At 37.7% G+C, this 26,790-nt stretch overlaps 1 protein-coding gene across 20 annotated transcripts in view; it reads right to left on the bottom strand.

Moving 5' to 3' along the window:
* CDC42BPA (CDC42 binding protein kinase alpha) overlaps window positions 1-26,790 on the bottom strand; it is a 324,270-nt gene that overhangs the window by 28,217 nt on the left and 269,263 nt on the right. For all 20 annotated transcript variants that reach the window (XM_031655209.1, XM_021926575.2, XM_031655222.1 and 17 more), the window contains 8 exons: window positions 24,072-24,208; window positions 23,245-23,384; window positions 15,678-15,759; window positions 13,640-13,856; window positions 12,759-12,821; window positions 11,004-11,597; window positions 8,390-8,487; window positions 5,558-5,642 (listed from right to left, as the gene is read on the bottom strand). In XM_031655209.1, the coding sequence (XP_031511069.1) occupies window positions 5,558-5,642; window positions 8,390-8,487; window positions 11,004-11,597; window positions 12,759-12,821; window positions 13,640-13,856; window positions 15,678-15,759; window positions 23,245-23,384; window positions 24,072-24,208 (1,416 nt within the window). The remainder of the gene's footprint in view (window positions 1-5,557; window positions 5,643-8,389; window positions 8,488-11,003; window positions 11,598-12,758; window positions 12,822-13,639; window positions 13,857-15,677; window positions 15,760-23,244; window positions 23,385-24,071; window positions 24,209-26,790) is intronic.

Here is a 26,790-nt window from a genome sequence, read left to right as displayed (position 1 = left end):
TTTTAATACCTAGAAGTAAACAAAACTGTCCGCCAGGGACTCCCAAAACATGCTGAGCTATGTGAAAAGAAGAAAAAAATAGACAACTGTATCCATAGAACACAACAAAGGGTGTCATTATCTAAATAAGATAAGGAAAAAGAGGAAAGTTTAGAAGTTTTCAACACCCAAAAAGCTGAAGTGAGAAGGAGGAGGTGGGAAGAAGCGAAATGAGCCTATAAGAAAATAAAGGTGATAATTAGCAAAAGTGCAACATGATACTCGTGGCATAATAATATGGCTTAGGCAGACTGCTTTCCTAATAATACATATTTTAAAAATAGAATTATTATTATTTATTTTTTTGAGGCAGGGTCTTGCTCTGTTGCCCAGGCTGGAGTGTAGTGGCACCATCACAGCTCACTGCAGCCTCAACCTCCTGGGCTCTAGTGATCCTGCTGTCTTGGCCTCCCAAAGAACTGGGATTACAGGCACATGCACCACTATGCCCAGTCAAAGAATAGAGTTTTTGAAGTGAATGATAATGTGGGACACAAATTTGGAATTTGAGAATTATGAGGGTAAAGCAGGTCGTGGAGACTTAGGGTGGCAATGGGAGATTTTGGACAGGCAGAGGGCTGCAAGAACACTGACTCTTAAGAAATGACAGAGAAAGCAAAACACAGAAAAAGAAAGAACCTCTTGAGATGCGATTTCCTTCCTTTGTCAAAGAAAAAGACAACTACATTAAAATTTTGTCAGGTCCCTCTTCTCTAAGATCTACCTCTACTCTTAGCCTAGAGTAGAAAGATGAAAAAGCATGGGAAGAGACAAGTCAGAGTAAGTTTTGTCTTACAGACACATAGTGGGTATGAACACATTTATGACCAGCATAGTCACACACAGTGAGAACAGGGTAGAGCCAATCTTATACAAATATGTGGAGTTCCTCTAAGAAACAGAATACAGGCATACCTTGGAGAAAGTGCAGGTTCAGTTTGAGACCACATAATAAAACAAGTATCAAAATAAAGCAAGTCACACAATTTTTTTGGTCTTCCAGTGCATATACATTATGTTTACATTATACTGTAGTCTGTTAAGTGGGCAACGGTACATGTCTAAAAAAAATAACTTACATACCATAATTTAAAAATGCTTTATTGCCAAAAAATGCTAACAATCATCTTCACCTCCATGAGTCGTATTCTTGTTGATAGTAGGAGGGATGTGGATAAGCTGCTGACTGAGCAGGCTGGTGGTTGCTGAAGGTTGGAATGGCTGCAGCAGTTTCTTAAAGTGAGACAACAATAAAGTTTGCCACACTAACTCCTCCTTTCACAAAACACGGTTCTCCATAGCATAATGATGCTGTTTGACAACATTTTACCCACAGTAGAATTCCTTTCCAAACTGGAGTCAATCCTCTCAAACCCTGCCTCTGCCCTATCACCTTAGTGTATGTAGTATTCTAAATATTTTCTTGCTTTTTCAACAATGTTCTTAACATCTTCACCAGGAGTAGATTCCATTTCAAGAAACCATTTTTTTTTTTTTTTGCTTACCCATGAGATACAACACCTTATCCAATCAAATTTATCATGCGATTGCAGCAATTCAGTCTCCACTTCTAATTCTAGTAGTTCTTTTGCTCTTTTCACCACATCTGTAGTTACTTCCTTCACTGATGTCTTGAACCTCTAAAAGTCATCCATGAGTGCTGGAACCTGCTTCTTCCAAACTCCTGTGAATGTCGGTATTTTGTCCTCTTCCCATGAATCACACATGTTCTTAATGGCATCTAGAATGATGAATCCTTTCCAGAAGGTTTTCAATCTATTTTGCCCAGATTCATCAGAGGAATAACTATCTATGGCAGCTATAGCCTTATGAAATACGTTTCTTAAATGATCAGACTTGAAAGTCAAAATTACTCCTTTGTCCATGGGCTACAGAATGGATACTGTGTTAGCAGATGTAAAATTAATCTCCTTGTACATCTCCATCAGAAATTTTGGGTGACTTAGGTGCATTGTCAATGAACAGTAATATTTTGAAAGAAGTCTTTCTTTTCTGAGCAGTAGATCTCAACAGTGGGCTTAAAATTTTCAGTGACATCCTGTAAACAGATATGTTGCCATCCAGACTTTGTTGTTCTGCTTATAAAATATAGGCAGAGTAGAGTTACCATATTTCTTTCTTTCTTTTTTTTTTTGAGATGGAGTTTCGCCCTTGTTGCTCAGGTTGGAGTGCAATGGCGCAATCTCGGCTCACTGCAACCTCCACCTCCCAGGTTGAAGCAATTCTCTTGCCTCAGCCTCCTGAGTAGCTGGGATTACAGGCATGCGCCACCACGCCTGGCTAATTTTGTATTTTTAGTAGAGACAGAGTTTCTCCATGTTGGTCAGGCTGGTCTCAAACTCCTGACCTCAGGTGATCTGCCTGCCTCAGCCTCCCAAAGTGCTGGGATTATAGGTGTGAGCCACTGTGCCCGGCTGAGTTACTGTAACTCTTAAGGGCCTAGGATTTTTTCGAATGGTAAATGAGCACTGGCTTCAACGTAAAGCCACAAGCTACAATAATCCCTAACAAGAGTCAGCCTGTCCTTTGAAGCTCTGAAGCCAGACATTGACTTCTCTCTAGCTATGAAAGTCCTAGATGGCATCTTCTTCCTTATAGAAGTCTGTTTTAGCTAAACTGAATTTTGTATTGTTCAGTGTAGCCACCTTCATCAATTATCTCAGCTATGTCTTCTGGATAAACTGCTGCAGCTTGTACATCAATACTTGCTGTCTCACCTTGCATTTTTATGTTATGAAGATGGCTTCTTTCCTTAAATCTCATGACCCAAACTCTGCTAGCTTCTTTTCTACTGCAGTTTCCTGACAGCTCTCAGCTTTTATAGAATTGAAGAGAAAGTTTTGCTCTGGATTAGGCTTTGGCTTAAGGGAATGTTGCAGCTGACAGTCTATCCAGATCACTAAAACTTTCTCCGTAACAGCAATAAGGTTGTTTCACTTTATCATTCATGTGTTCTCTGTAGCAGCACTTTTAATTTTTTTCAAGAACTTTTCCTTTGCACTCATGACTTGGCTAACTGTTAAGAGGCCTAGCTTGCAGTCTATCTTGACTTTCAATATGCCTTCCTCATTAAGTTTAATCATTTCTAGCTTTTGATTTAAAGTAAGAGATGTGCGACTCTTCAGTTGAACACTTAGAGTCTATTGTAGGGCTATTAATTGGCCTAATTTCACTATTGTTGGTTCTCAGAGAATAGAGAGGCCCAATGAAAGGGAGGGAGACCAGGGAACAGCTGCTTGGTTGAACAGTCAGAACACACACATTTATCAATTAAGTTTGGCATCTTATATGGGCATGGTTTGTGGCACCCCAAAACAATTACAATAACTTCAAATTTGGATCACTGATCACAAATCACCATAACAGACAGAATAACAGTGAAAAAGTTTGAAATATTGCAAGAATTACCAAAATGTGAAACGGAGACATGAAGTCAACACATGCTATTGGAAAAATGGCGCTGAGACTTACTGGAGGTAGGGTTACCATAAACCTGCGATTTGTAAAAAATGTAGTACCTGTGGAGCACGATAAAGTGCCACACAATAAAATGGGGGTATGCCTGTATAAAACTAAGTATGGGTCTTGGAAGTGAAGTATCTAAAGTTTACATTTCATTAACTTCACGAGGTATCCATCTCTGAATGAGAATCACCTTTAAAACCTGAATATCCTTTCTTAAGTCATAATGGAATGTACTCTTAGCATAGATTCCTGCTATGTTCACCAAGAAACCTCTGGTTCCAAGACAACGTACCAATGCACTGAACCAGAAATCAAGCAATTTTGTGTATTCTAGTACTTATAACATAAAAACACACCAACAAAATAAAACAAAACCAACAAAAATAATCACAGAAAACTTCTGATGGATTTTTTTTTGATAGTAGAAAAGACAAATTTATTGGAGGAATATGGGGTAGGTGGGAAAAAACCATTAAGATAATAATTTCATGGCCAGGCACTTTGGCTCACACCTGTAATCAAAGCACTTTCAGAAGCCAACGTGGGTGGAACACGAGGTCAGGAGATGGAGATCATCCTGGCCAACATGGTAAAACCGTCTCTACTAAAAATACAAAAAAATTAGCTGGGCATGGGGGTGCGTGCCTGTAATCCCAGCTACTTAGGAGGCTGAGGCAGGAGAATCGCTTGAACCCAGGAGGCAGAGGTTGCAGTAAGCCAACATGGCGCCACTGTACTCCAGTCTGGCAACAGAGTGTGACTCTGTCTCAAAAAAAAAAAAAAAAAAAAAAAATTCACTACCCCAAAATAATGGGTCTAAACGTTTTAATGTGTTTTCTTGAAGCCAATATTTTTACTTATATTTGTCCACTTAAATTATTTTAAATACTGGCTGGGCGTGATGGCTCAGGCTTATAATCCCAGTACTTTGGGAGGCTGAGACGGGCGGATCATTTGAGGTCAGGAGTTCAAGACCAGCCTGGCCAACATGGTGAAATTGTCTCTACTAAAAACACAAAAGATTAGCTGGGTGTGGTGGTGCACACCCATAATCCTAGCTACTCAGGAAGCTGAGGTGGCAGGATCACTTGAACCCGGGAGGAGGAGGATGCAGTGAGCCAAGATTGTGCCACTGCACTATAGCCTGGGCAACAGAGTGAGACTCCGTCTCAAAAAAAAAAATTATTTTAAATACATAATGTACCATAAATACATCCTCGCTAACAGACCTGCCATAACAGATCAGAAATTTACAAATACTTCTATTATACAGACATTTACAAATACTTCTATTATACAGAAATTTGCTGCTATGACACAAAAATGACTTTATTATGTAGAAGAGGGTACTATAATAATATTTGTTAAAACTGAGACTTTAACTGTTTGGACACCCTGACAGGCAAACAACATTTAATTCTATGTGAGCAGTCTCCCTGGCATTTTATGTGTGGTATGTAATAACATGTGTGACAGTCTCACCTCAATATTTTGGTCACTGACCAAATATCCACCCCTCCTGTCTGTAACACTCTGGGTCTCCATTCCCTCTCCTGGTTCCAGGCACTCCCGTGACTCTCCTCTCTTTCCTGCTTCTTCCTATGCTGACATCACCACTTTCGAAGTGCTAGGCCCTGTACACTGGCAGGCGATATGTTCCTGAAGACATATTCCTCAACTCTAGATGAGTGTTTATAATTTTAATGTTACAAATTTTGGTTAGGTTCTACAATATTGAAAATACAGAAGATATAATCAGCTACACTTTCTCTACTTACCCAGGTACTCCACAGAAAAATAACAAGGTACATTAGAATCAAATACTTACACGAGCTTGAACAGAATGACTTTTTGCTTAGTAATTTATTCTAATATATTAAGAATGTGACTGGCCAACATCATAGACTTGGAGTAAGATACACCTGTGTTGAAATCTGGACTCTGGCACTTACTATTAATGTGACCTTGGGCAGGTAGCTTAGAAATAATATTTCCAGTGAAGCTATCCCTATGAGTATATATATTTTCTTACCTGCCATCTTATTTTTGAAATATATTAATCTAATGGTCTCCAGCCCTAAAAGATTTAATGATCCTTCATTGTTTAAGGGTCGAACCTAAAATAAAAAACAAAATTAGTATTCTGACAAAACCTTTAAAAACTAAATTATAAAACGTACATCCTGCTTATAAAGTACACCTTATTAAGACTTCTTGCTTATCTACTTCAAAATACAGCCCTCTCAGAAAAATCAACAATAATTCTGACTGGAAAGGTATAATACTATCTAATTTGAACAAACAAACTTACAATGATAACATTTTAAAGGAAGGCTATCCTAGGCAAATGAACAAATAAGTAGAAGTACATTTAAACCTTAGACATTTTAAAGCCATTAATGACCAGTTATACTAAGAAGATATCAACATGGCTGATTTATGAATTCTTACTATCAAAAACTAAATGCATAGATATGATGGAGATGGAAGGGTAGATCACTGGGGAAAGGAGGGACTGTCAATAAATAGTGATTGAACAACTGGTTATATGGAACCAATAAAATAAAATCTCTACTTCACACCATACACAAAAGCATCAATTCCAATTGGATTAAAAACAGAAATGTAATAGGCTGAGCTTTACAATGTTTGGAGGTTGGGTATATAAATTTAAAAAAGATTAAAAAAAGGTAAAATGTTTGGAGGAAAATAGAATGTATATTATGACTTTAAGGTAGGAAAGAGTTTCTTAAACAGGAGAAAAAAGACAAACATAAAGGAAAAGAAAGATACATTTAACTACATTAAAATCAGTAACTTCTGTTCAGCCAAATACAAATGAATGAATAGGTCACAAAGAAGAAAAAGATTTACATATCCATTATTAGCCAGTATCCACAATGTATAAAGAATTCCAATAAATAGGAAAAATGTGGCCAATCCAATAGCAAAATGAGCAAAAAGCATGACCAGGCATTTCATGGAAGAGGAAATATGAATGATGAATAAACATACAAAAGACTTTCAACTACACAGTTAGTTAGGGACATGCAAATTGAAACTTCAACGAAATACTACTTTGTAACCATTTACAAAACCTATGAATCCTGACAATGGAAAGTACTAGTATGTGGATAAGAATTCCTTTACGCTGTTGATGGGAGTACTGGTTGGTACAATTACTTTGGAAAATAATATGACACTATCTCATAAAGCTGAATAACTGAACTCCCTATGTCTCACTGATTCTGCTCCTAGGTATATGACTGAAACTCCTGAAAACTATTCCAAAAAACATGCAGCAACATCACAATTGCAAAAAGCCAGTAAATAATTCAATGTCTACCCACCAGGGAACAGATAAGTTCACACAACAGAATATTTTATAGTACTGAAAAGCAATAAACTACGGTATATGTAACAACACGAATGAATGAGACTTGGTGGATGAGTGAAGAAAGCAAGATAGAAAATGACTATATAACATTTTATAAAACTCAAAACCAAGCAAAACTGAAAGATATATTATTTATGGATACTTAAATATGCAAAAATTCTGTATTTTAAGAAAAGCAAAGGAATGATAAGCACATGATGCAGTTTGCAGTTATATGAGTGATGTTCTGATTCTCAGGTTAGGAGGTAGGTTCATGAGTGATCAGTTTATTATCATCCCTCACAAAGGCCATATATTTATTCTTTCACATATATTGCAAAAATTACATGATAAAAATCAAATAGGGCTGGGTGCAGTGGCTCCCGCCTGTAATCCCAGCACTTTGGGAGTCAGAGGCAGGCGGATCACTTGAGGTCAGAGGTTCGAGGCCAGCCTGGCCAACACGGTGAAACCCTGTCTCTACTAAAAACACAAAAATCAGCAGGGCATGGTGGTGTACACCTGTAGTCCCAGCTACTCGGGAGGCAGAGGTGGGAGAATGGCTTGAATCCAGGAGGCGGAGGCTGCAGTGAGCCGAAATCATGTCACTGCACTCCAGGTTGGATGACACAGCGAGACCCTGTCTCAAAAACAAAAACAAAAACAAAACAAAACAAAAAACAACAAAAAAACCCCACAGAAAAGTAATAATGACCAGTCCAAATTTACAAACTAGAGTATATTTTAGTTGCTTCAGATAATCTGGCAGTATTTACAAGAGCTTTTTAAACTGCCATTATGATTTTAAATGGGAGCTAATTTTGAAATATCATCTCAGCGACTTTCACGTATTCTCTAAACCCTGTCCCCCAACTAATCATACATGCTATATATATATCACATCTATCTACATGAAACTATTGCTCTTCATTTTTGCAAACTAGCAGTTCTATACTTGTCAAAATTCTCTGTGTTATGGAAACATAGGATTATAAATTAAGAAAAATATTACGTTTTATTAGGAATATATGAAATCTTTATTTTTCAATTATGAGACACTTAAACAGTTTTGGTTCTAAGTTTAACCACTTTTCTAGCCTGTTAAATCTATCCTCACAAGATTAAACACTGGGTGAATAACAGTTATAATTCATAATAATCGTGTAGTCTCTCAGAGCTCCTTAATCCAAAAGTGGAAGACAACACTGACATTTTATTTTAGGTTGTAGGATATATTCTAGTTGTTCATAATAATAGCAATCATACTTTGCATAAACCAAATATAGTAAAATTAGTATGGTTTTAGCTAGGCCTAAGGAAATTAACCAATTTTATTTCTGTTTCTATTTTCTCACTCTTAGCTAAGTCCCAAACTGCCAATTACACATGCCACAAAATGTTGAGTTAATTAAAAAAAATTACTATGTAGTAATTTAGTGTTTTCACTTATACTCAGTTGGCTTAGCCAACATTTTAATGTTAAATTACCTTTTTGAGAGGAAGAGTCTGAATCCATTCCATGGAGTTCACATCAAAGATATCAACTGCATTTTCACTGTACACCGAGAGATATGGTGCATTGTAACCTGGGAGAAGAGAAGGAGGGGGCAGCTTGTGGATTACTTTTAACTATTAAACCCCAAATATTTTGAAAGGTCTACACTAAATAACTGTAGAGTGGAATCCCACCCAAATCCTATGTGGCTATCATATAGTAGCCAAATCAAAATATTTTTGAAGCAAATAGAACTTATATCGTAAATGAAGAACTGGCACACCAATGTCAGATTATATAGCCATTATAATATAGACGGATTTTGTAAGCACCAGGGGTATACTATTTCCCTGCCCAACATGAGTTCTATAAAGGAATTTCATTATATTTAAAGTACTTGATTCCTAAAAGTAGTTAAGTTATTGACAGTGAATCAAACTTAGAAAGTAGAGAAATCTCCAGGTAAGTGTTCTAGTCCCTGTTAAGAAAGTATAATAAAGCACTGTAGCATAGTTACATGAATAGGGTAGATGCTCAATATATACTTGTTGAAAGAATGAATATCAACAAATGAATATCAACACAAGCAAAGAAAGATTCAATGGTTTACTTAAACTAAGGTTACAAAGCGAATTATTGGCAGAGCTATACAAAAAAGTCAGACATTCCAACTCTGACTCTACATTAAAATAATCATAATTATTACCTGACTCAGTTACAAAACAGCATTTATTCTATTGATAAGAAAGAGAGTGTGAGAGTGTGTGTGGGTTTGTGTTTTTAGAGATAAGGTCTCATTGTGTTGCCTAGGCTGGAGAAAAGTGGCATGATCATAGCTCAAGTGATCCTCTCACCTCGGCCTCCTGGGTAGTTGGGACAACAGGCATGCAACCACTACACCTGGCTAATCAAAGAAAATTTTTTATAGACACAGGTTCTCGCTATGTTGCCCAGGTTGGCTTAGAACTTCTGGCCCCAAGCAATCCTCCTGCCTCAGTCTCCTGAAGTGCTAGGATTACAGGTGTAAGCCACTGTGCCCACCTAAGACTGTATTTTTCAGAAGAAATATTAAAAATAGTTAATTCCCAAGATCTGCAGTTGAAAAGTTGGAAAGACAAAAACAACAACAATAACAAGAAAAAATAGTTAAACCTTTCATCCCAGGATGGAGGGTGGGGAAAAAATAAGTCTGGATGGGTAGAACTAGACGTATTTTTCTTTTGTCCTGTTTATGCAGACTTTCTGATTTTTCTGTAATAAGCATGGATTGTCCTGCCAAACTTTCTTGCAATGAACCTCTAACCTTGACTAGACCCATACCCATAACTCCTCCTCCTATCTTGTTACAAATGAAGAGGTTTTACTCCTCCTTTCCCCAAGTAATTCATGCACCTGTCTTCTGAATTTTGTCCTCTCTGGTCTTCTTGGCGGTCTTACTCTATTTCCCATATAGACAACTGTTCCACATAGTTCCCTAGGGTTTTTTTTCCCTTCAGCATTTTAACATGCTCAAGTATTTTTCATTAAAAACAAAACAGTATGGATGAAATACTTCTCCTATGTGGTTCTATAGAACTCTCTACTTCCGCTATCATAGCACTTACATTCTACTGCAACTACTTGCTTTATCACGAATCTTTTCCACTGCACCCATGCTCTGTGGGGGTAAGACTGTTATCTATTTTACTCATTGCTATAACTCATATTCAATGGCACATATTCAATAATAATTGGAATATTCAATAACCAAAGTATTCCATAATTAAAAGTATTCAATAAGGCTGGGTGTGGTGAGTCAAGCCTATAATCTCAGTGCTTTGGGAGGCCAAGTTGGGAGGACTGCTTGAGGACAAGAAATCGAGACCAGCCTGAACAACTAATGAGATCATCTCTACAAAAACAAAAAGTAAAAACAAGCTAGGCGTGGTGGTGTGCACCTGTTGTCCCAGCTACTCGGGAGGCTAAAGTAGGAGGATTGCTTCAGCCCAGGAGTTGGAGGCTGCAGTGGGTTATGATGATACCACTGTACTCTAACCTGTATGACAGAGGAAGACTCCATCTCTCTCTCTCTCAAAAAAAAAAAAAGTATTCAATAATTTATTACATCTTCATATTTCTTGAAGGGGTAAAATAAGCAATTATAAATATCTACCCATCTAGATAAAAATGGAAAACTGAAAAACACCTCTTATAGATGCTATATTATACCTTTACATACCTGATTAAATAATTCACTTGGTAACTACTTCTCCAGAATAAGTTCTGTGAGACACTGATGCTTACAAGCACCATATTTTGGGGGACCATTAGATAACAATTTAGGGTTATTTCAAAATACGACATGGGGTAAAAAATCCATCTTAGTGAAATATTCCACAGAAAGATGTTTTGTTTAAATCACGTGCATGCTAATGCTGGCCCTGTTTGCCCTGGCCTAATTACGTATGGTTTTTACATCAACAACATAATCAATACTGAGGAAAAGCATTAAGAATGACTTTTTGAAAAAACTGTTATTAACAATGACAACACTTGGGAGATGAAGTGGAAGGGAAAAGGAAGGAAAGAGACATAAATGTAAGACAGTCATAAGAAAGAGAATCTTACAACAAGAGGAAGGATTTGCTGGCCACATCAATTCCTGTTGTCTAGATCTTCGGCCCTGGCAGTCAGTATATATCCCAATGCTGTTAAAACACAGCAGATATTCTTTACTGGAGATCTCAACTGCGCAGATAGCATCCATTGGTTGATGTGCAATAAATGATAGTGTATGGTCATTTGAATGGAGCATACTGTATGGACTTCCTTCTCCATTCAAAGGGTATCTTAGAAATCCTGACTGGAATCCCACACAGAGTTGTTCACTGAAGATTGCCATCCACTGGACATTATATGGGACTTGAATTTCCTTAAATTTTCTGTGACGAGTCTTGCTCTGAAATAGTTCATAACAGAGGACCTGCCTTTTCATAGCCACACACAGGCATGTGAGAGCTCCATGGCGCACCTTTCCAGAAGTTATGGTTTGACACCCTTTAGTTTCTGCCAGCTTGTAAAAATCGGTCTCTCGCCCATCCAATGCTGACAGAGGAAAAAGTCGTACATGACGATTTCGTCCTGAGATCACAGCAACAAGCTGATCATTTGGTATGAGTTCAATCTGATGAATCTTCTTATTATCACCAACTCGAATAATTTCTAAACACAAAGAATAATAAATCAAAATTTTATTGATTCATCATATCCCAATTATACTCAAAAGGATGTAAGTCAACTTACAGATGCACACACGGAAGAATAAGAGATCAGAAGTCACAGGAAAAAAAGATAATCAAACCCATCATAAGATAATTTAACTCACCTATAGTACGTATTGAGTCCTAAGATTTCTGGCAGCCAAGGCAAACCCCAAAGGATTCTTGTGTAAAAGTATGCCAAATCCTCAAGGAAAACTTTTTTACTGGCACTAAATTCTAGGGAACATCACCATGGGATTCCCGTTTTTAAAAACAGAGAACTCACTTTTCAGAAGTTTTTATATGGGTAACAATGCATTGTCTTAAATGCACTGTTTTCCCATGATCTAAGTTGATATAAAGATAAAACTTAGAATATTATATTTATGAATACCAAGTTATATTGGTTTCTCTTTATTTCACCCAGCATTTAGTTTTTCTCTAGAAGAAAAACCTCCAAACAAACACATTTTAATAGCTGTTGTCTCTTTTGATACTAACAGAACAATATGAAAATCAAGTTGTTTATTTTTTTTTCATGTTCCATCTTTAGAAATGCAATCTGGGCTGGGTGCGGTGGCTCATGCCTGTAATCCCAGCAGTTTGGGAGGCCAAGGTGGGTGATTGGATCACCTGAGGTTGGGAGTTCGAGACCAACCTGGCCGACATGGAGAAACCTCGTTTCCACTGAAAATACAAACTTAGCCGGGCATGGTGGTGCATGCCTGTAATCCTAGCTACTGGGAGGCTGAGGCAGGAGAATCGCTTGAACCTGGGAGGTGGAGGTTGCAGTGAGCCAAGATCACGCCACTGCACTCCAGCCTAGGCAGCAAAAGCGAAACTCCGTATAAAACAAAAAAGAAATGCAATCTGAGTTCATACAGAACTGTTAAATAAAATGATATAAGAAAGACAACACACATTTGAAGTTTTAAACCTCAGGGGGACTACAGAAATTTAAAAATAACCTTTTAATTTATAAACATATCAAATTAGGTCTGGAAAATTTTAGTCACAGGATAAATAAGAGCAAATCCTGCTCTTTGTAGAATTTAGAATCTAGAGTTAAAATTTTTTTTAACACATGATTGAAAATTACTCAAAAAAAAAAGTTTTCTCTTACCATCTTTGGTGACATGTACAACAAATAACCCTTCTTCGTTTCCCAAAGCAATTCTTTCATGATCTATGTAAGACATGAATATGAAAGATTTTTATTAGGAAAAAACCATGTAATGCTAATAAACCAGATGTTAAGAACATTTGGTGCAAAAAATGGAAATAAAATAAATTACAATAACAGTTTACACTATTTCTTTCAGATTATACTGGTAAATCTCTCATGTCTTCTAAAATAGAATAATTATTAAAGAATAATCCATATCAATACCTACAAAAATAAGTAAATGTTTAATAAACGAAACAAAATGAAAAACCTAAGTTGTTCTACACTTCTTGTTTTGGGAGGTAAAAATTGTGAATGGCATTTGAACCGTACTCATTAAACTTTTCAGTATTCATGAAAGTAACAAAAGAGTTAGATGCATACACAGGAAAACAGCAAAAATTTAAACCTACAGACACAGAAACTGCCATTTGTTAAGAGGACTTCTTTTATGCAGGGCACTCTGTGTTATGTATTCCATCTTATTTAAACTTCCCAATAACCTCAGCAAGGTAATTATCATCTATATTTTATATACTAAACTCTAAGAAACTAACTTGTTCTAAATCACACAAGCAGAAAATAGACTGGTAGGCTAATGTTTACCACTGTTGTTTTTTCAGGAAAAAAAGGCACTTTGAAAGTGTACTTATACTCCTGCTTACTGAAAAACAAAAGATCTGATATAGGTCTCATTCATTCAATAAACATGTACTGAGCATTTGTGATACGATGCATAGTATGTTGGACACTGGGGATTCCTAGATGAAAGCCAATCCCTGTTCGCAAGTAGATTAGTAAACAATTATAATAATATGATAAATGTTATAAATTCATACCTATGATTGCGGCTGCCTGGGTTGTTTTAATGAGGGGTAGAGTGCTGTCATAAGCCTCTTTGGGAACATAGACTGAGCGGTCTCTGAATTTGTTTTTCTTCAAAATCTTGTGCAATTCACTCAGCACTCCCACCCACTTACTCTTCTCATTCTCACTGTCTGCTAGCATCAGGATTGAACATTTGTTATTAGATGCTGAGAGCTGGGAAGCTGTGACCTAGAACAATTTAATCAATAATCATGACATTAGAAAACAGACACCCTTTATGCTAGTTTCATGATTATGTTAGTTTGCTTAGCACTCACCAATAAAATGAGCATTCATTAAATGATACCGTTACTGGAGTTTAGCTATTCCTAATCAGAATAACTACCTTTAGCACTAGATTACATGACAAAGCAAAGGTGACAGGTATCATTTGAAATGTTTGTATCATTTTCATTTTCCTTCTATAAAATTGCCAGAACACTATCACTAAAGAGGCATTAAATACACTCATATATAACAACAATAACTGACATTTATTGAGTAAATACTGAGCACTGGGTAGATCTAAGCACATTACAAGTATTAACTCATTTAACTCTGTTAACATCGTCATGAGATAGGATGTACTGTCATTATATCCTTATATTATATATGAAACAAATGGTGATGCAAAGAAATTAAATCATTTCTCCAAGGACACACAGCTAGAAATCTGGGATCTTGTGCCCATGCTCCTAAGCACCACACCATACTGACTTGCAACTTGTTTTAAGAAGTCAGAAGTGCTCAGAAATATATTCGCTGTTACTTCACAACAATAACTCATATCATCGTTAAGACTTGATAATTTAAATTAGTATTTAAATGAAGGTTTATCATTATACAAACAACACTATCAGAGCAGTTTTAAATTTTACCTATATGAATTCCTTATTATAAGTAAAGAATTCCTTATTAAGTAGCAGTGACAATAAAATCACACTACGAAACTCAGTAAGTGGGCCTCTGTAGGCTCCCTTGGTGGCTGGGAGGAAAATAAATAGTTGTCAGTCTGGGAACTAAGAGACTAAGTATAATCTTTGCCTGACCTTCCTTAGATACAAGGTTCACAGAGAAATATAGGGAGATAGGCATAACTACTAGGCAGTAGTTTTTTTTTTTTTTTTTTTAATCTCTGTTGTCTTAATTTACCAACTCAAGATTGCATCATTTGGCAATAGCCGCCAAAGATTGCTACCAACAAGTCCTCCTAAGGAATTCCATTCTTCTCGTCAAGAGGTGGAGTCTATCTCCCCTCCTCTTAAATCTGGGCTGACCTCATGACTTGCTTTGACCAATAGAATGCAGAAGGGTTATTATACCTGTTTTGGGCCTAGTCCTCAAAGGGCCTGGTAGTTTCTTTTGCTCTCTTAGAAGCCAGCCACTGGGAGCTCAGCCAGCCTACCTGATGACCACAGACCACATGGAGCGAGTTCACAAAGAGGAGAACTGAGATCACGCAGCTAACAGCCAGTACCCAGATGTAAGAGCAAGGTCATTAGATGTTCTGGCGCCACATGAGCTGAATGCAGTCACATGAGTGACACTAGCTGACACCACAAGAACTGTACAGCTGGTCCACAGAATAGTGAAAAATAATAAATCATTGTCGGTTTAAGCTACTAAGTTTTGGAATGGCTGTTACGAAGCAGTAAGTATTTTTAATTTTTAAAGACAGACATTTTTATTTTTTTAAAAAACTTGAGAAACCTCACACTTATCTCATTTTCCATCTGGTAGTATTTATTTGAAAACTGAATTGGAACTAAAAAATATTATCTACCAGGAAGCATATTTTATAAGCCATATATTGATGCTTTCTCCAGGTCTTTCACTAATTAAATACTTAGCACCAATTTTCTATACCCTCAAGTACTGGATGACATGGAATATATAAAAGAATGTAAGATTTAGTTTTACTTATAGTGAATTTATGATTTATATAGGGAGGCAAAATACACTCATTAAAAACACATAATTCAGTGATCAAATTATAGTATACACACTTACCCTAAATATACAGGGTATATCTTTTCGACTTGCATGGATAACATCAGAAGCCAACACTGAACTCACAGAAAATTCTTCATCCCTGAAAGAAAAGCAAAGCATTAAAAGTTAGTATATGTGGCTATGTGTGTGTGGTTTGGGGTGTGTATCCAAATAACACATATGAAGCAATACCCAAAGCTTAACTGCACCAAACACCCAAATTTAATTTTTTAAAAAATTTAATTTTACCCCATTGTAATTAATAGTGCCCCAAATAATTTATCAAGAATAACTTCCTAGTGGCATATTATACAAGAGCTAGAAATCATTGCTGGCTTACTCACAGTTAAAAGGCCAGTTAAGTATACATGTAGAACTGGGATTTGAACCCTGGTAGGTCTCTGGAGCCTCCATGGACCCTCTTGCCTCCCATAATAAATCTTAAGTGCCCTCAACCCAGCTCATGTTACATTTCATTGTTCCTTCAACATCTAAAACATATTTCCTCCACAATAATTTCTTCTGATTCCCTTAATTTTGTTGTTGGTACTATGACTCCCTTAGTCTTTTTTTTTTTCTCTTTTTTCTTCTTTTTTTATTATTATTATACTTAAAGTTCTAGGGTACATATGCATAACGTGCAGGTTTGTTACATATGTATACTTGTGCCACGTTGGTGTGCTGCACCCATCAACTCATCAGCACCCATCAACTCGTCATTTACATCAGGTATAACTCCCAATGCAATCCCTCCCCCCTCCCCCCTCTCCATGATAGGCCCCGGTGTGTGATGTTCCCGTTCCCGAGTCCAAGTGATCTCATTGTTCAGTTCCCACCTATGAGTGAGAACATGCGGTGTTTGGTTTTCTGTTCTTGTGATAGTTTGCTGAGAATGATGGTTTCCAGCTGCATCCATGTCCCTACAAAGGACACAAACTCATCCTTTTTTTTGGCTGCATAGTATTCCATGGTGTATATGTGCCACATTTTCTTAATCCAGTCTGTCACTGATGGACATCTGGGTTGATTCCAAGTCTTTGCTATTGTGAATAGTGCCGCAATAAACATACGTGTGCATGTGTCTTTATAGCAGCATAATTTATAATCCTTTGGGTATATACCCAGTAATGGGATGGCTGGGTCGTATGGTACATCTAGTTCTAGATCCTTGAGGAATCGCCATACTGTTTTCCATAATGGTTGAACTAGTTTACAATCCCACCAACGGTGTAAAAGTGTTCCTATTTCTCCACATCCTCTCCAGCACCTGTTGTTTCCTGATTTTTTAATGATTGCCATTCTAACTGGTGTGAGATGGTATCTCATTGTGGTTTTGATTTGCATTTCTCTGATGGCCAGTGATGATGAGCATTTTTTCATGTGTCTGTTGGCTGTATGAATGTCTTCTTTTGAGAAATGTCTGTTCATATCCTTTGCCCACTTTTTGATGGGGTTGTTTGTTTTTTTCTTGTAAATTTGTTTGAGTTCTTTGTAGGTTCTGGATATTAGCCCTTTGTCAGATGAGTAGATTGCAAAAATTTTCTCCCATTCTGTAGGTTGCCTGTTCACTCTGATGGTAGTTTCTTTTGCTGTGCAGAAGCTCTTTAGTTTAATTAGATCCCATTTGTCAATTTTGGCTTTTGCTGCTGTTGCTTTTGGTGTTTTAGACATGAAGTCTTTGCCCATGCCTATGTCCTGAATGGTACTACCTAGGTTTTCCTCTAGGATTTTTATGGTATTAGGTCTAACATTTAAGTCTCTAATCCATCTTGAATTAATTTTCGTATAAGGAGTAAGGAAAGGATCCAGTTTCAGCTTTCTACTTATGGCTAGCCAATTTTCCCAGCACCATTTATTAAATAGGGAATCCTTTCCCCATTTCTTGTTTTTCTGAGGTTTGCCAAAGATCAGATGGCTGTAGATTTGTGGTATTATTTCTGAGGGCTCTGTTCTGTTCCATTGGTCTATATCTCTGTTTTGGTACCAGTACCATGCTGTTTTGGTTACTGTAGCCTTGTAGTATAGTTTGAAGTCAGGTAGCGTGATGCCACCAGCTTTGTTCTTTTGACTTAGGATTGTCTTGGCAATGTGGGCTCTTTTTTGGTTCCATATGAACTTTAAAGCAGTTTTTTCCAATTCTGTGAAGAAACTCATTGGTAGCTTGATGGGGATGGCATTGAATCTATAAATTACCTTGGGCAGTATGGCCATTTTCACGATATTGATTCTTCCTATCCATGAGCATGGTATGTTCTTCCATTTGTTTGTGTCCTCTTTTATTTCACTGAGCAGTGGTTTGTAGTTCTCCTTGAAGAGGTCCTTTACATCCCTTGTAAGTTTGATTCCTAGGTATTTCATTCACTTTGAAGCAATTGTGAATGGAAGCTCATTCATGATTTGGCTCTCTGTTTGTCTGTTACTGGTGTATAAGAATGCTTGAGATTTTCGCACATTAATTTTGTATCCTGAGACTTTGCTGAAGTTGCTTATCAGCTTAAGGAGATTTTGGGCTGAGACAACGGGGTTTTCTAAATATACAATCATGTCATCTGCAAACAGGGACAATTTGACTTCTTCTTTTCCTAACTGAATACCCTTGATTTCTTTCTCTTGCCTGATTGCCCTAGCCAGAACTTCCAACACTATGTTGAATAGGAGTGGTGAGAGAGGGCATCCCTGTCTTGTGCCAGTTTTCAAAGGGAATTTTTCCAGTTTTTGCCCATTCAGTATGATATCGGCTGTGGGTTTGTCAGAAATAGCTCTTATTATTTTGAGACACATTCCATCAATACCGAATTTATTGAGCGTTTTTAGCATGAAGGGCTGTTGAATTTTGTCAAAGGCCTTTTCTGCGTCTATTGAGATAATCATGTGGTTTTTGTCTTTGGTTCTGTTTATATGCTGCATTACGTTTATTGATTTGTGTATGTTGAACCAGCCTTGCATCCCAGGGATGAACCCCACTTGATCATGGTGGATACGCTTTTTGATGTGCTGTTGGATCCGGTTTGCCAGTATTTTATTGAGGATTTTTGCATCGATGTTCATCAGCAATATTGGTCTAAAATTCTCTTTTTTTGTTGTGTCTCTGCCAGGCTTTGGTATCAGGATGATGTTGGCCTCATAAAATGAGTTAGGGAGGATTCCCTCTTTTTCTATTGACTGGAATAGTTTCAGAAGGAATGGTACCAGCTCCTCCTTGTACCTCTGGTAGAATTCAGCTGTGAATCCATCTGGTCCTGGACTTTTTTTCGTTGGTAGGCTATGAATTATTGCCTCAATTTCAGAGCCTGCTATTGGTCTATTCAGGGATTCAGCTTCTTCCTGGTTTAGTCTTGGGAGAGTGTAAGTATCCAGGAAATTATCCATTTCTTCTAGATTTTCTAGTTTATTTGCATAGAGGTGTTTATAGTATTCTCTGATGGTAGTTTGTATTTCTGTGGGGTCGGTGGTGATATCCCCTTTATCATTTTTTATTGCGTCTATTTGATTCTTCTCTCTTTTCTTCTTTATTAGTCTTGCTAGCAGTCTATCAATTTTGTTGATCTTTTCAAAAAACCAACTCCTGGATTCATTGATTTTTTGGAAGGTTTTTGTGTCTCTATCTCCTTCAGTTCTGCTCTGATCTTAGTTATTTCTTGCCTTCTGCTAGCTTTTGAATGTGTTTGATCTTGCTTCTCTAGTTCTTCTAATTGTGATGTTAGAGTGTCAATTTTAGATCTTTCCTGCTTTCTCTTGTGGGCATTTAGTGCTATAAATTTCCCTCTACACACTGCTTTAAATGTGTCCCAGAGATTCTGGTATGTTGTATCTTTGTTCTCATTGGTTTCAAAGAACATCTTTATTTCTGCCTTCATTTCGTTATGTAGCCAGTAGTCATTCAGGAGCAGGTTATTCAGTTTCCATGTAGTTGAGTGGCTTTGATTGAGTTTCTTAGTCCTGAGTTCTAGTTTGATTGCACTGTGGTCTGAGAGACAGTTTGTTATAATTTCTGTTCTTGTACATTTGCTGAGGAGTGCTTTACTTCCAATTATATGGTCAATTTTGGAGTAAGTACGATGTGGTGCTGAGAAGAATGTATATTCTGTTGATTTGGGGTGGAGAGTTCTATAGATGTCTATTAGGTCTGCTTGCTGCAGAGATGAGTTCAATTCCTGGATATCCTTGTTAACTTTCTGTCTCGTTGATCTGTCTAATGTTGACAGTGGGGTGTTGAAGTCTCCCATTATTATTGTATGGGAGTCTAAGTCTCTTTGTAAGTCTCTAAGGACTTGCTTTATGAATCTGGGTGCTCCTGTATTGGGTGCATATATATTTAGGATAGTTAGCTCTTCCTGTTGAATTGATCCCTTTACCATTATGTAGTGGCCTTCTTTGTCTCTTTTGATCTTTGATGGTTTAAAGTCTGTTTTATCAGAGACTAGTATTGCAACCCCTGCTTTTTTTTGTTCTCCATTTGCTTGGTACATCTTCCTCCATCCCTTTATTTTGAGCCTATGTATGTCTCTGCGTGTGACATGGGTCTCCTGAATACAGCAGACTGATGGGTCTTGACTCTTTATCCAGTTTGCCAGTCTGTGTCTTTTCATTGGAGCATTTAGTCCATTTACATTTAAGGTTAAGATTGTTATGTGTGAACTTGATCTTGCCATTATGATATTAACTGGTTATTTTGCTCGTTAGTTGATGCAGTTTCTTCCTAGCCTCGATGCTCTTTACATTTTGGCATGTTTTTGCAATGGCTGGTACCGGTTGTTCCTTTCCATGTTTAGTGCTTCCTTCAGGGTCTCTTGTAAGGCAGGCCTAGTGGTGACAAAATCTCTAAGCATTTGCTTATCTGTAAAGGATTTTACTTCTCCTTCACTTATGAAACTTAGTTTGGCTGGATATGAAATTCTGGGTTTAAAATTCTTTTCTTTAAGAATGTTGAATATTGGCCCCCACTCTCTTCTGGCTTGTAGAGTTTCTGCCGAGAGATCTGCTGTGAGTCTGATGGGCTTCCCTTTGTGGGTAACCCGACCTTTCTCTCTGGCTGCCCTTAAGATTTTTTCCTTCATTTCAACTGTGGTGAATCTGGCAATTATGTGTCTTGGAGTTGCTCTTCTCGAGGAGTATCTTTGTGGCGTTCTCTGTATTTCCTGGATTTGAATGTTGGCCTGCCCTACTAGGTTGGGGAAGTTCTCCTGGATGATATCCTGAAGAGTGTTTTCCAACTTGGTTCCATTTTCCCCCTCACTTTCAGGCACCCCAATCAGACGTAGATTTGGTCTTTTTACATAATCCCATACTTCTTGCAGGCTTTGTTCATTTCTTTTTCTTCTTTTTTCGTTAGATTTCTCTTCTTGCTTCATTTCATTCATTTGATCCTCAATCGCTGATACTCTTTCTTCCAGTTGATCGAGTTGGTTACTGAAGCTTGTGCATTTGTCACGTATTTCTCGTGTCATGGTTTTCATCTCTGTCAGTTCGTTTATGGCCTTCTCTGCATTAACTATTCTAGTTATCAATTCTTCCACTCTTTTTTCAAGATTTTTAGTTTCTTTGCGCTGGGTACGTAATTCCTCCTTTAGCTCTGAGAAGTTTGATGGACTGAAGCCTTCTTCTCTCATCTCGTCAAAGTCATTCTCTGTCCAGCTTTGATCCGTTGCTGGCGATGAGCTGCGTTCCTTTGCAGGGGGAGATGCGCTCTTATTTTTTGAATTTCCAGCTTTTCTGCCCTGCTTTTTCCCCATTTTTGTGGTTTTATCTGCCTCTGGTCTTTGATGATGGTGACGTACTGATGGAGTTTTGGTGTGGGTGTCCTTCCTGTTTGTTAGTTTTCCTTCTAACAGTCAGGACCCTCAGCTGTAGGTCTGTTGGAGATTGCTTAAGGTCCACTCCAGACCCTGTTTGCCTGGGTATCAGCAGCAGAGGCTGCTGAAGATAGAATATTGCTGAACAGCGAGTGTACCTGTCTGATTCTTGCTTTGGAAGCTTCCTCTCAGGGTTGTACTCCACCGTGTGAGGTGTGGGGTGTCGGTCTGCCCCTGGTGGGGAATGTCTCCCAGTTAGGCCACTCGGGTCAGGGACCCATTTGAGCAGGCAGTCTGTCCATTCTCAGATCTCAACCTCCGTGTTGGGAGATCCACTGCTCTCTTCAAAGCTGTCAGACAGAGTCGTTTGCGTCTGCAGAGGTTTCTGCTGCTTTTTTTTTGTTGTTGTTTTTGTTGTTTAGCTGTGCCCTGTCCCCAGAGGTGGAGTCTACCCCAGAGGCAGGCCTCCTTGAGCTGCTGTGAGCTACACCCAGTTCGAGCTTCCCAGCGTCTTTGTTTTACCTACTTAAGCCTCAGCAATGGCAGGCGCCCCTCCCCCAGCCTTGCTGCTGCCTTGCTGTTAGATCGCAGCCTGCTGTGCTAGCAATGAGGGAGGCTCTGTGGGCATGGGACCCTCCCGGCCAGGTGTGGGATATAATCTCCTGGTGTGCCCGTTTGCTAAGACCCTTGGTAAAGCACAGGATTGGGGTGGGAGTTACCCGATTTTCCAGGTGTTGTGTGTCTCAGTTCCCCTGGCTAGGAAAAGGGATTCCCTTCCCCCTCGCACTTCCCAGGTGAGGCGATGCCTCGCCCTGCTTCAGCTTTCGCTGGTTGGGCTGCAGCAGCTGGCCAGCACCAATTGTCCGGCACTCCCTAGTGAGATGAACCCAGAACCTCAGTTGAAAATGCAGAAATCACCTGTCTTCTGTGTCGCTCACGCTGGGAGCTGGAGACTGGAGCTATTCCTATTCAGCCATCTTGCTCCGCTCCCCAACTCCCTTAGTCTTACAGGCTTGACACCTTAATCCTATTTTTGATTCTTCTCCCTATCTATATTCAGTCCTTTAGTAGGTTCTATCAGATTTTAATTGCCAATATTTCTTGCATCTGTCCCATTATGTTCCATATTTGTAGGGGAAGATAATGTGTTTGAGATGCTAATGTGAAGTGCCAATGTGAGTCAGAGCTAGAAATTCTGGTTTTGAGCAATGGATGGATATATCTGAACTGGAGATACGAGTCTGGGAGTCATCAATGCAGAGGGGATGGCTGAAGCTGTGAATAAATATGATCACTCAAGGACAGTGCCTGGAGTTATGAGAAAAGGTAAAGGACAGAACACTGAGGAACACGGGAAGAATCTGAAAAATGAGACCAGAAGTGTTCGAGGGCTATATTTACCTAAATGTTTACAGATTATGTTTTCCAGAAGCTTTTCTGATTTTTATTTTCTTTCCTTACATTGTAATTATACTCTAAGCCTTTACGTGATGTGATGATATAAGCTTCACGCATTAGGCCTCCATTACCCCATTTACATGGGTCTTTTGGACTGAAACACCAAGTTCTTTTTCCTTAACTCCTAGCCCCTCACACTCAACACACATACTAACCTGTCCTATAAATACACCTTACTTCCTATTTTCAATTCTATTACTATAGCAATATTAGCAAATTAGAAAATATGAAATTAGTTCATTTAAATAAACCATGGCAACACAATTTTTAAAAATCAGAAACTTTGAAATTCCTATGTTGCAATGATACAAATAATTTTACCTTCAAAGTCTTACCTCATGTCAATCACTTGACTAATGACAACACTAGGCTGAGATGCTTTTCCTTCAGCAATATCGTACAGAAACAGTTTGAAGTCACACACTATAGCCAGTGCTCTCTGCCACCCTTTCTTCACTCCAGCTGGTTTAGGAATCTTAGTTTTGTTTTAGACAGACAGGCAAACAAACAGCCAAAACAACTCAAATGAAAATATGCCTTAAATCACATAGGTAATTGCATGGTGAAGATGTACAGATAATGCACATATTTTATAAGTCTGCCATTCTGGTTGGTAAAGTAGCAGATGGGACACATATCATCAAGCTATGAGAAAATGTGAGAACACATTCTTCAAATACTGAATGACCTTTTATTCTGAGGAACATTTTAATGGTACCACTTTTAACTTTCACTAGTATTTCATTAAAATAACACTCATGGTTTTCTTTCTAAATAGCATAAAACTAAAACTTGGTGTAAGATGAAACTCAGCTTATACTGTAAATACTACCCAAGATAACAAGACTATGCCTTGATAATAGCTCATAATTCATAACCATATGCCACCTCTCTTGCAAGACCAGGTGCTACAAACTCCTTTATGAAGATTTCATCACAAGATAGGAACAACATGGAAAAACTTGAGACATTTTATAGGTTATTTCCACGTAAAAGCTAGGTTTTTGTTTGCAAATCATTATTCTAGATGAAATAAAATTATTAGATGAATTTTACTCATTTAATTTTCCAACAAGAACTATGCTCTTAAAATAACTGATTTGATTTTAATTCATTAATCAATCTTAAAAGATTAATCTAAACCCAACTTAATCATACTTACCCTGACATGACCTTCATATGCTGTTCCTATTCCTTTCTGAGGATCTATACCCAGGGGACCTTTTGTCTGTTCAGGAGGAACTGGACAAGTGGTTGGAGCTTTGTTTACACAAGTTATATGGCATGAGAATCCACATACTTTTGGAGGCAAAAAAGAAACATTTGATAAAAATTCATTTTAACAAAAAGAAAATTCACTGAACACTCACTGCATACAAGATGCTATGTTAGATGAATGCTTATCTCCAATTTTATCTTAAATAACTGTTTTATCATTTGGGTAGCTGATTCATTTGCTTACCAATGACAATTTTAATGAGAAATAGTAAATATTTTAAAAAGTATTTGTATTACTGTTGTTCTGTATTGACATTAGTGATCAAAAAGAGAAGCAAACAAAAGAAGCATCTAACCTTGTGAATAAAATGATTGATTTAGATTTTCTAAAAGAGTGGTTTTTAAAGTGTTTTGCTCTTCATCCCACTGCAACTTGGTATCTGCCTTGAAATTTCTCTTGCAAGGGTCTCTAGTGGGCATTAAGCTACCTGACATCTTTGGTTTGGCAAACCCTACCAATCCTTGAAAACGGAGTTTTTCAGTGACTAAAAAAGTACAAGTTGAAGGTAAATTTTAGGAGTTATTATTACATATACTTAAACTACTACTAAAATAACAATAGTTCACTTTATGGAGTGCTTTTTATTTTTCTATAACAATCTAAGAGAGGTACAGTTACCATCTCTATAAATAGACTACACATCACTGATGGATATTGTGAAACAAGCAGAGAGGCAAGATGACAAAAATCATCCAAACATCTCAATTCACTTTATTTATTTATTAAAGAGAGGGTCTTGCTATGTTGCCCAGGCTGGCCTCAAAATGATTCTCTTGTCTTAGCCTCCTGAGTAGTTGGGACTATAGGCATGAGCCATCACACTCAACTTCAATTCACTTTTAAGTGGAGTATCTAGCAAGTTATGATTTGTTTTACTTACAAGCAAAGGGCAGTGGAAGCAACAAAATAAGTATCCTATACTGGATCTAATTCCAACCAACCACAAGGAAAGGAACAAGACAGGACTCTTTAGAAGCTGGAACCACATTATTATAACATTTACAAAAGCCTGGCAGACAAAGGCTAGGAACAGTCTCATGAGACCCCACAGCTTCATAAAGTATGCTTCAAAGGGTCTGAAGAAAAGATGGGGACAACTTCACGGCAAAAGACTCTAGAAGGGAAGAGAGTCTGAGAAGACCTCAAAAACTGCTATTATGAATTGCAAATAATTGTGGGGCATAAAAAATGACATGGGACTTAAAGCCAGGTAGCTGGCCAGGATTCTAATAAACAAATTTTAGAATGACATACCAGTACTGGTTAAGTTCCAAAATGAAACAAAGCTTGAAAACTACAAATTTTCTCCTTCTTTGGCTTCAGTCACACCTTTCTAGTCAATAATATAGGCGATTCCTTCTCAGGTTACTTGGCTATCTTTTCCTGTTGCCTTCCCTTAACTATGTAAGAGACTCATGTACTTGCTCTCTTCTCAATCTACATGTGCTTCCTGGATAATGTCATTTTCATGTTTATAACTTAATACACTCATAACTCTTAAATCTCTGCTTTCTTAACTCTGAACATTTTATCTGGCTTGAAAACACACGTATCTAATGAACTAGTTAAAATACTGCAATCTGGATCTTTCACTTTAGTTGTGAGAACTAACCAAACAGAATGCACTGCCTTAAGATGTTATTAATTTCCCTCTTACTCAAAGTACTCAGATATAGGCTAACTACAAGTATATTATAAAGGAAACATATGCATATGATGGGGATTGGCTACATTTCCTTTAAGGTCCCTTCCCATCCTTACAGCAGAAGAAGTAGGAAATGGCAACTAGTATTAGAATTTGAGTTAGCAACTATTTTCTTGTCTTTTCCATAAGATAAACCAATATATGAGAGATCTTCAGAAAGTTCATGGAAAATGCATATTATGGAAAAACTATGTATGGATTTAAAATTTTCTTTTGTACCAAAATAAATGCATACTAACTTGTTATAATATGTCTGAAGAGGATCTAGTTTGAGGCACTAAGAAGAATGAGACATCAATTTGAAAAGAGCCCCTATCAGAGCAACATTAATTCTGTTAAAATTAAGTAAGAACAAATATATATTTTACAATGAAGCTTGGGTGGAAGAATGGTGAAATCATTGATGCTTTACAAAAAGTTGATAGGGACAATGCCTGATATGGTTTGGTTGTGTTCCCACCCAAATCTCATCTTGAATTGTAGCTCCCAAAATTCCCACATGTCATGGGAGGGACACAGTGGGAGGTAACTGAATCATGGGGGCAGGTCTCTCTGTGCTGCTTTGGTGATAGTGAATAAGTCTCATGAGATCTGATGGTTTTATAAAGGGGAGTTCCCCTGCACGTGCTCTCTTGCCTGCCGCCATGTAAGACGTGACTTTGCTCCTCTTTCACCTTCCACCATGACTATAAGGCCTCCCCATTCATGTGGAACTGAGTCAATTAAACCTCTTTCCTTTATAAATTACCCAGTCTTGGGTATATCTTTATTAGCAGCGTGAGAAGAGACAAATACAATGCCTTAAAGAAATTAGCAGTTTACAAATGCATAACTCATTTTAAGAAGGGATAAGAGGACGTCAAAGATGAAACCTGCAGTAGCAAACCTTCCACATTA

This window comes from Papio anubis, chromosome 1, assembly GCF_008728515.1.
Source record: "Papio anubis isolate 15944 chromosome 1, Panubis1.0, whole genome shotgun sequence".
NCBI lineage: Eukaryota > Metazoa > Chordata > Mammalia > Primates > Cercopithecidae > Papio > Papio anubis.
The sequence above is the reverse complement of the archived record's forward strand: the minus strand, read 5'-3'. Positions and strand labels throughout refer to the sequence as shown.